Here is an 11,160-nt window from a genome sequence, read left to right on the forward strand (position 1 = left end):
AACCTTTTTATTCTCTTTATTTTCCAGTTTCTTTTTCTTAGAGAACAATTTTTGGCGAAAAATAGTGCACTTTTCAGAACTCATGTATTTTTTCTTGAGAACTCGTGAATTTATTTAAATAACTGAATAATAGGTTAACACTTTACAAATTGTATACTTTTAAATTAAAACATACTGAGCAACTAATAAAATTACATGAATAATTTAAAAATTCGTATATCATTAAAATTATTTTCCATCTATCAAAAAAATAAGTAAATTTAATATTATTTAGAAAATCTGCAACGGGTGTTTAAAAATTCAATGTGCATACACAAAAAAATTGATAAGTATTTGAATCACATTCAACTTATATTTGAAAAATCTTCAAGGTATGCTTACAAATTATTTTATGTGTAAGAGGAAAATGTTCATTCATAAAAGAGACATATATACAGAAATTTCAGGTATTTGTAAAATAAAAATCCCATATTTTTAAGAAAAAAATTTAAACTAAAAAATAAAACAAATAGAAAACCGCAAAAACAATAAGAAAAATGGAAAAAGGACGATAAGGGAAAAAATAAAGGTCGTAAGAAAGTAGAAAAACGAGAGAGAAAATAGGGCATTTGGTTCATGTATGCATCATTGGTTCATGCATTGACAAATTGACAGCTGAAATCAAACTTGGTATAGTGTTCGTTCCAAAGCGGTGTGGCTAATTAGAGCAACCCGGGGCGAGGGGGGTGTCGACCCCACTTGTACCAAAAAAACATTGCAAATTTATGAACTTTCGTCTTCTCGGTTGAGCACCTCCGCATGTATGACAAAAACAATATTTTTCAACATGAAAGTGGTGGCTTCTCTTTGCGTAGAGTCATTTGTCACATAAGTGGATTTCTCTTGTAGTGTCATTCCTCTTTTATATGGGCTGAGCATAGTGCAGCCCAATAAGCTTAAATTTTATCACGCCTTCCGTTTGCATTTATTCAATATATTGACTTTGTCTCCAGACAATTTTTGTAAACTTTGACAGAGTTTATTGAAAATTTTATTTAAATCCATGATACCAAATCAATATCATTAGATTCATGATTGCATATATTTTCATATCATTTATATTTGTTATTTTAAATTTTCATATTCATTTTTGTAAACTTGGTCAAAAATGAAAAAGTTTTACTTAGGTCAAAGCTAATATGTAGAGTAAATGAAAACAAAGGGAGTTTCATTATTATTATAAACTTTGTTTAAAAACATTTTATTCAAAACAATTGTTAAAAAAATCTAAACATTAAAAATATGTTGAAAACAATATACCTTTGTATATTCAATAAAATGTTCACTGTATGTTGAAAATGTTCGTTCTATAGTTAGAAATTGTTCACCGTGTCTTTTGGACAAATGTTTATCGTGTATTTGAAATAATAATGTTCATGTATAAATGTTGATAAAGTGAAAGGAAAAAAGAAAAGAAAAGTGTCAAAGAAAAGTCGGCGACAGTGCATGGGGTGCTAGTAAAGACGAGATCACGAAATCGACCGACCACAACAAGGGAGGACTGTGTGTTTTGCCACATAGCATAGGATTTTTCCTTGTTTTGTTTGTTCCATAAACACGGCGGGGCAACGGTTTAGGAAGATGGTCACTCATGAACTGCCTACGTTAGCAAAAATTTTGGAGTGTACGGACTGGTTTGAGGAGCCTATGGAGGAGATTGTACCTTTTATTACAGACGATGTAACCGCTATTTCAAATCAATAAAGTACCGATTTTCAGGAAAAACAAAAGGAGAAGGAGAACCTAACGCTAAAGTTTTGTGTTTTGCTTGTCGTACTTCTTTGAATAAAGGTATTCCGGTCTTTTCTTTGACGGTGTTATGGAGCTAGAGAGGTTGGCGTCCTTGCATGTCCGATTAGTTGGACACGATGAGTTTATGTAATTGTGTCATGTTATTTTTGTTGATTTGATTTTTTTGTTGAGTTAGAAATTTTCTTCGACTGCATGGCGAAGATCCTGTGATGGACGGTCTGCACTTCTATAAGATCATCCTCATCCTAGGCCCATTCGTCGTTGACAATCTGCTGTTTTTTTACAGGCAATCGAAGCTCATAAACCTTTATGTCCGTGTTGGTGCTCGAATGGCAGTATCGCCGGTACGGTCCCATTACTACAATTACACCCTCTGTTTTATAATATAAAAATATTTTTCAACCTAACATAGTTTCAAAAACGCTGTTATATTATGGGACAAAGAGAGTACAATACAATTGTGGAAAGTGCTCATGTGAGCCCGAGCACACCTAAGCTCGCTATCTACGCCATCAGCTGGCTTCGGGATGCTCGACCGAACAGGTATAGGCCCAGGTATACTCCCTGTATTGTTATTTTATCCAGGGCCCATGGCCCACATCTGAAAAGTGGCTGACGTTACCCCGTTATTGACGCCCAAACTGGCTCGGATGGGAGACGACGGTATGGGCCGTCATCTATCGGATTCTGGACCAACATCGTCTCCATTTTCATCCTTCTCTGCCGCGACGCAGGTGCAGCCACCGGCGGCAGGATCGTGGTCTCCGTATCCCTGAAGAGTGTCAGCGCCGGCAACTCCCATGGCCTTCCACCATCACAGCGTTTCGCCCAGATCAGTATCATCAGCACCTAGCCCCCTGCAAAATACAGGCGTTAGTCTTCAGACATTCGTAAGATCATGCAGGTGTTCATTCCTGAATATCAACTAGATTATAGATGCTTGCATCCTCCGAGACAGCAGAAAGAGCAGAAGACAAATTTATGGCACCTCAGATCCTTCTCCTTCACGGACGCCCTCCGAAGCTACATCGACCTGAAAATGCCATTCATACCAAACTGGCGAACATCCCCAAAACATAGAAAAGAGCCACATACAACACGAATGCAAAGTACCTCCACCAAAAGCACATCTCGCTCGGAGTATGCATCTGATCGTGTAATTGCTGATCCGCCGTCCGAGAAGACAGAGGGAGCCATCTCCTCTCTTTGCCAAGAGTTGCACAACAGTATTGCTATATCTACATGAACCAATGACAAACGCAGGGGACACTCATCTCAGTCTCACCTGGTAAATATGTATACAATCTCTACAGTGCTCATGTAGTTCAAAATTTGAACACATGGAACTACCATATGTACATGAGCATTACCATAGCTTCGCTTGTCTGAAGCCTGTCAGTTACTGAAAGCTTCATTAACTTGCTGGAGCATTCAGCAAGCAGAAACTAAGCAGGTGGCCATCTATTTGATCTACAAAGATCAATCAACACATATAACCCTTTCTGAATATAAAACACAGTATATGTTCTGTTCCACGTCTATGATAACAACTTTCTGAATATACAACAGTATATGATCGGTTCCACTCTGAATGATAACAATTGCATGCAAAAAATTAAGACCACCACTGTTTTATTCAGGAAATTGCCTGTCAATAATATGGAACTAATGTAATGTCACAACACATCTCCGATTCGAAACATGCAGAAACAATTTTGTCTGAACAGTTTACAAGCATAGTCAAAGTAATAGTACAACATAACTGAAGATTTTCCAAACACGCAACATTCAAACTACACGAGCACATTTCAACACTATTTTTTTTCAAATCAGCCTTCATTCATTCTTAGCTCCGGTGTTTTGTTCTAGTTGTTTCGACCGTGACCTTCTACCCCAAATTCTTGCAGTGCGCAGGTTTCCGAGCTTGGTTTGGAACATCTCCACAATCTGGGCATGTCGTCCGCTTGTGCTCTGCCGCCAATAAATGATTCAAAATCTTGTTTTCTTGATGAAACCTTTGTATGGCACCTTTTATCTGCTATGTACCAACCGTTGTCCATGGAATTGGAACGCTGCAGCCTTATCAGAGCAAGGCACTCACAACGACAAGACTTAGTGTTCTCCACGAACGCCTTCCCCTGATGCCCATTTGTACACAATGAGAAATAAGTTTAGTAATGAACAATTCAGTAGCTAGCAGTGTTCAGCAATACCAAAGCATTTTTTACATACAGCACGGCCACAGACTATTTTTTTCATGCATTTCTTGCATGCATTTCTCCCAAGAGTATATGTTGTGAAGATCATAGGCTTCATCCGAAGTATCAAAACTTGTCCCCAATTTTGGCACAATTACATTATCTGCAAGATTTTTAGCAGAACCACGGATTGCTTTCTCCAGTGCAAAAATACCAGACACTGTGTCCTGCCTGCCGCGGCAGCATAAATCCTAACTCTGCGAGCAAATAACACTATTTTTTGATAAAATTGCAAATGCAAGGCAGTTTCATGAGTATCCCAGAAACCGGCCAGAACACTTTCACTTAGTTTCCCCATTTTCTCCAGTGCAAAAATCATCCTATTAGGGCATGGTGCCCTGCCTGGCTCGGCAACCCCAATTGTGACTCTGTGTGTAAATCACGGTGTTCAGACAGAAACGGATAACGAACAAATGCAAATTACTCTCCTCATCCAAATGTAAATCACAGTGTTCAGACAGAAATAGTCGATGCAAACATAAAGTCAGAAAAAACTAGATTGCCGAGCTATCACATACAACAAAGACTCTAAATTACTCCCTGATTAAAAATTCAGCCTGGCTCAAGCGGCACGCAGGCACAAACACCATACAGGAAATCAATTATTTGCCCACAGCGCACCAGCCATAGTGCAAATATAACTGTTAAGTGTTTCAACTCTTGGTCATTCAAACACACACCACGAACTATGTCACTCAGAATCTAAATCGTCACAAAGCCATACCTTTGCGTTCACCCAGCAACTTTGAGGTCGATCTGCTCTACAGATTGCTCAGATGCTTGAGCGGAATCTTCAATCCCTGTCCCCTCCGCCATTTGTGCGGCACAGATCTGGCCGTCCGCACTTGCTGCCGTCATGGGCAGCAGCCCAACCGGCTCCATGGGGAGGTCTGCCGTCTGCACACCACAAATCGCGAAATACAGTTTAGATCTTCAGAAATCGCCACCACAAATTATAATTCAATACATACACAACGACTCAGATTCGTACCTCTTAATGGGCCGCATCAAAGAACTCCATCTTCGCGGGTTGCCGCAGGCATCTTCTCGCACGCCGTAGGTCGCCGAGATTGCCGACAAAGGAAGGATCCAATCTCATGAGGTAGCGACCCCTTTGCATTTACTCGGCTACTGTCGGTTCTCGCAGTTATTGGGAAAGCAGAAAACCTGAGCCACGGATCAGGACGACATTGACGTCTCGAGCCACGGCTGTGTTCCCACTCTTCGACGGCGTTCATCATCTGTGCGAGACATGACCCACTGCTCAGGTCTGCATGTGTACGTATATCTCATTTTTCCCTATTTTTGGCAGAACCCGAGCCTGTCGCGCGCATTAAATGCGGCGAATCGCGAGGCTATACCCAACCGCTCAGATAACGAGCGCCTGTGTGCTCGAGTTCACAAACTCCGCGTCCATACAATTGTGTATTTCTTTAGATAAAGAAACGTGCTCCTGTTTCAGGCGCGGGCGCATAGAGCCAGCCCACCGCGCCGCGCACCCGCAAGGCGACACCGCGGCGTCGGCGCCGAGACGAGGACGGGCGTTGAGCCACCGTTGTCACCCCTACCGAGACCGGCCACCCCCACATAGCCTGGCCCGACCGGTCGCAGTCGGGCGCGCCCGCGCACCAACCTGTCCGTCAGCGCTGCCGGCCACAGCAGCGCCGCGGCCTTCCCGAGCAAGCGCGCGCACTTTCAGAACGCAATGCCAGGCGAGGAGCCAAAGCCGGCAACATTTCCCAGGCGACACAGAGAAAGGGACGCCACATCGTATCCGCAAGCAAAGCAACGGTGGCCTGGCCGCAACGGTCGCCACCTGATACTACTGATAGGCGTGGTCACCACGCAGCAGCAGGCTCTTGACCCCTCTTTTGTCCGCCGCTACATGCCTCCTCTGCTCGCCGCGTGCGCCTATTATAAGCAGCAGCAGCAGCTTGCGGCCTTGCGCGGCTGGTTGAGCGCTGATGGAGATGGAGACGGTGGCGTGGGCGGCGAGGAGGTCGATGCAGGAGGCCGCGGCGTCGTACGCGCGGTCCACGGCGAGGTCGGTCGAGACCATCGTGGTGATCGTGGCGGCCATCGTGCTCGCCGCGGCGCTCGCGGGCGTCCTCGCGCGGGCGTGCGGCGGGAGGCACGTGGCGGACCGCGACGTCGAGGGGTGGGTGGAGCGCCGCTGCCGGAGCTGCCTCGACAGCGGCCTGCCGCCGCCAGCAACATCATCATCCAAGGCCAGTGACGCCAAATAGTTCTTCTGTATTCTTCCCCCTTGTAGTTGTGGGCTAGCAGTAGCAATGTACTCCCTCTGTAAACTAATATAAGAGTGTTTAGATCACTAAAATAGTAATCTAAACGCTCTTATATTAGTTTACGGAGGGAGTGGCATAATTTCCAGCATAGTCATACCACATTAGAATGATCAGGCACTAGTACTGCCGTCATGTAGAACTAGAATGTAACCAAGCAGCTGAATGCCAAGCTGTGTTCTTTGCTCCACAAGGGTATCAGATTAGGGCCTCATGAGCTGATTCCTTGCTGTAATATTCTGTGCTCATAGTTCCAATATGCATATTTTAGCACTGGTAGTTACTCCTTGTGTTCCATACTTGAAGTTCTATGTTTGACCCAAGTCAAACATCTTTAAATTTGGCTAAATCCATTGAAAATTTATAAACGATCCAGAGTGTAAACTGTATGTAAAAAACAGAGAAATGGCCAACAGGAAGCTGGCCCTGCTCGACCTGAAACAGAGCAAGGTTGCAGCCCCCACTGGCCCACTGACATCTGATACCGATGAGCTATGGCCTATCGATGTCGGATGATCCGCAACCAGACAACCAGCATCGAGAATGACAATGTAAAACACTGTTATTAACACTTGTCGTAACGGAACTGAATGATATTACCACGGATTTAAAGTACGGTATTTGGGCGTGCCAAAGAATTTACAAACACCCCATCTACCAGTGTACATGAGAAATATCACGTGCACATCTGTCACCACCGATTAAGCATACAACAACCACCAGCACTCCAAGCGAGGTTTGAAACAATAGATTCACACGCGAAGATGGCTTGAGGCCGTCACCAACTCACTGGTAGAAAACATTAACAGGTCAGATTCTGGAAAGTTTGCAATCGGCTTTGAGACGGTAAACTGAGTTTAAAGTTCATTACCTTTGGATAGCAGTCCTGGTGTACGATGGTCTGATCGTGTGGATTAACATGAACCACACATGCTATTCTCCCCTGCAACAACCATACAAGGGGTTCAGTATGATGACCAAAAATTGAGAAGAGCAGAATTAAAACACTCTTCCTGCAATAAGCAACTTTTGGTCTTTCTGGTATCTGGAATAACAACAAAAACATACATGGTTCTTCCATACACTAGATAAAGTGATAAACTATTATATCTGTATTGAAGGATAACACCATGCTTCAGTATGCGATCTTTTGATTAACGGCAAACTAAATTAGCAGCGGGAAACAGACAGGGCCCCAGGCACCACAACTCTTGTTTGATGCACAAAAAAATGATTTCAGCTGAGGTCCAAAGATGTAAATATTTTGGGAGGAATCATTGAAGAACATCTCAACAAGATCAAATCAAAAAACAAACCCAACAAAACCAGGTAACACACAAGATACTTCACTGGGAAAGAGGCAAAATGAACCCAATTCAGTAATTAGTTCCTATTGCCTGAGATGCCCCAAAAAAGAATCCATACGACACCAACAGGCTCTATGTTCCACTATCAAGGGATAACGGAGCAGAAGTTCACCCAATTTAATATGGGACACCACACCAGACACACTTTGGTCTTTAGAACGAAACGAAACCAGACACCGAAGCACCCAGCTCCGCGAACATAGTCACAAGTTCTACAGCATTACATAACATACAGAACAACCACCACAACGCCCTGGTGCAGCACCGACCATGCTCTCCAGGCTTTCAAACAACCAACCATTGCAGTGAAATTACTTGGTAGCATTTCAAAAAATTCATTTGGATATTAAAATTGTAACACATATACATCTTGGCAGCAATGCAACACTCTCAGTCTATCACAATAGCATCAAACTGTCCTACTTTGCAACAGCATAATACTCCGTTCAAAATAAGTGACTCAACTTTGTACTAGCTTTAGTACAAAGTTGAGTCACTTATTTTGGGACGGAGGGAGTACAAAATATATGATGCCCACTGCCCTGAACATGAGAAGGCAATGTATCAGCTAGTGGCATCAGAAAAATTGTTTCAAAGATGACTGCAAACGCCTCAGGCTTAGAATTGTGGAACCGACTTGACTGATATGGAGGTTTCACTGCAGTACCTTTGCAGTGTTTGAAATGGTCATCTCCTAGTCTGTAAAACAACTCATTCTACAGGCTTTTATATGCTACCCAATTCTTATAACCCTAAACACACACCAGATTTTGGAGGGGAAAACATGGGAGGTGAAGTAGGAAACAATTAAACTATTTTCCAGCCATCACGTTATTATGTAGGACAGTAGGAGTGAAGATGAAAATGGCACAAGTAGTAAATATAGTAATTCAAATCTTATGCTTTTTATGTGATAATCTTTTTGCTCAAACATGCAAAGCAACTAAAACATCACTTGGGGATGCTAGTTTCACAAGTAATTCAAAATCATGGCCAATACAGAAGAGAATAACAGGAACAGTAAATTTAACTATAAGTATTTTCCTCTATGTCCTACTAAAAGTGTTAACCAGTTAGAAACACAACATATTAACTCTGAGAATACTGAACTTTCTTCTTTCTATATGATTTTAAACCTCTTATTATTTTATTTCTTTGTGAATAATTTTACAAGGACCAGCCTTCAGTTAGGGGATCATCATAAATGATAGAAGTTCAGAAAAACTGAACCTGCTCAAAAGACCTGGCATGTCATAGTCTTGAAGTGTTGTAGATTCATAAATAAAAGAAATAATGTATTATAGTACGATTTCCTGGTTTACCTATTGTATTATACACCCCTAACAAACAATTATGGAAAGATGAAGAAGATGTAAGAGGTAACTGGTCGAAGATCATAACAGAGAAGTTTACTGAATCGTGATTCGTGACTAGGAAGTCAGAGCATATTTCTTCCAACAGTATTATACTCCTGGTAGACTGATTACCATTACAAAAGTGCTAATTAGCTGGTTAAAGGTATCACAATCCAGAATTCCAAGGACCAAAGGATTGTAGAGTTGTTTTTCATACTCTACATGATTTCTTAATTTTATTTGCAATGTCCTAATTCTGTTTGTTTTGGAGGTCCATTAGACATAAGATCCTAATTAACGATTGGCACAGGGCTTCCAATCCAATGTGAAGAGGAACGGACATTGCAACGAGGTTAGCGAATTAGAGACGGGCAGTAATCGAATCTCACAATGCGTGCCTTCCATCCAGACATAAACAATGGGTGATTAGGGTTTGAGCGGCACGGACCTTGACGGGGACGCTGAGGAAGAAGAGGTGGAGGTGGCCCTCGACCTCGACGACGGCGTCGAAGGGTATGGACCCGCGCGCGAGGTCCTCGAGCAGGTAGATGGCGTCCTCGACGACGCGGATCCCGTCGAGGCGGAGGTCGGCGTCGACGTAGGAGACGGCGCGCGCGCGGACGAGGCCGCCGCCGGAGGCGACGGTGCCGAGCGGCCGGCCGCGGTAGCCGATGGCGACGTCGAGGCGGCTGTAGCCGAGCGCGAAGAGGTTGGGGTTGCGGACGCGGGCCTTGAGCGCGGCGGAGACGTTGAGGGCGACGGCGGGGCGGGCGACGACGGAGACGTGCGCGAGGCGGAGGCGGGCGACGCTGACGCCGGGGTCGGAGGGCCAGAGGAGGAAGGCGAGCGCGAGGAGCGCGAGGGCGGCGAGGGCCGCGGCGACGCGGCCGCAGCCGCAGCCCCGGCGCAGGCGGCGCCGGAGCCGCACGGGGACGAGGAGGACGTAGGAGTCGGCGTCGGCGTCGTGGAGGTGGGATGGTGAGTGGGGGCCGAGGTACGGCGGCGGGGGGAGCAGCGGCTCCGCCGCCGGGCCGCGGGGTTGCGTCTTCGCCATTGGGGGTTGGTGGTGAGCTGTCCGCTGCCGGGTGGGCCTTTCGCTTAGCTTGCAAGGCTGAGCAATGGAAGTCGGTTGATCGGTTGATTGGAGGTTAAAACTTAAAAGTGAGGCTGCTCGTCACCACCATTGCTTTGGTTTTGGTAAACCTTTTTCTTTCTCTTTTTCCTTTTTTCTTTTTGCTGTTGACTCGTGAGAGGGACCTTTCTGCAGGGTGACACATAGGGTACCCAAGGGCTGCGACGACTTTGTCGATCTCAAAATCTACCGCCTTAATCTTTTTCTATGATGGCTTAATCTCTTTTTTTTAGGGGAGGCTTAATCTCTTTAAGGTGTGATCATAATGTAGGGTGTGTGTATGTTCGTAAGGATGACCGTGCATGTGTATATGTGAAAATGTATGTGTCATGCATTCATCCTTCATTTTACTGTCAATCTCAAGATCCATCGACTCAGACTCTTAGAAGTGCTCGTAAGAATAGGATGCGTCTATGTGTCTTCCCAACCGTGATTGTGTGTGTGCATGTGATTCCTTCTTTTTCTAGCGGCGGAAGTAAGACACGAGCGTGGTGTTTCCAAACAGTGCCGGTATGATGTGTATGCATATGGAAATAGTGGCAATGTAGATAGTTTGAGGAAGAAGGGAATGTGTCTCCGACGACACACTTGCATCATGCATTTGCGGGTAAGCTTTAGTATTGGCTACATAGGAAAGAGGGTCTACACTGCATGTGAAAAGTCCTTTAGGGTTTGTTACCTTCATTTCGCTTTAAAAGGCACACGTGTATCCTTAAATCAACAATGGACACAAAATATGAGAGGTGTGAATTGTGTGATCCATGATAAGCATGGAGTCACACAATTCCGAACCCGCTCGATGCTCGCACAACTGAAGCAGGGCAATGTGAGACAGGCTCCTCGTGGCTATTCAGATTTGTTGTGTAGTCAAATGCTTTACAAAATTCCTGCAAAATGACCTTTCTTTTGGAAATGTTGCAAGGGAACCTAAACTTAGATGATTTCTGTACAACA

The 11,160-nt window shown here is 44.2% G+C and overlaps 2 protein-coding genes across 2 annotated transcripts; one reads left to right on the forward strand and one right to left on the reverse strand.

Moving 5' to 3' along the window:
- The first annotated feature begins 6,005 nt into the window (after positions 1-6,005).
- Positions 6,006-6,602, forward strand: LOC119289205. Its single transcript, XM_037568585.1, has one exon. It carries the CDS (start codon positions 6,014-6,016, stop codon positions 6,293-6,295), a length of 282 nt encoding a protein of 93 aa, XP_037424482.1. The 5' UTR covers positions 6,006-6,013; the 3' UTR covers positions 6,296-6,602.
- Positions 6,603-6,896: 294 nt separating this feature from the next.
- LOC119286982 lies at positions 6,897-10,206 on the reverse strand. The gene is made up of 3 exons (XM_037566457.1): positions 9,523-10,206; positions 7,224-7,295; positions 6,897-7,141 (listed from the first exon to the last, which is right to left on the reverse strand). Exons 1-3 carry the CDS (start codon positions 10,126-10,128, stop codon positions 7,139-7,141), a joined length of 681 nt encoding a protein of 226 aa, XP_037422354.1. The 5' UTR covers positions 10,129-10,206; the 3' UTR covers positions 6,897-7,138.
- Between the last annotated feature and the right edge of the window lie 954 nt (positions 10,207-11,160).

Source organism: Triticum dicoccoides, chromosome 4A (genome assembly GCF_002162155.2).
Source record: "Triticum dicoccoides isolate Atlit2015 ecotype Zavitan chromosome 4A, WEW_v2.0, whole genome shotgun sequence".
In the NCBI taxonomy this organism is placed as follows: domain Eukaryota; kingdom Viridiplantae; phylum Streptophyta; class Magnoliopsida; order Poales; family Poaceae; genus Triticum; species Triticum dicoccoides.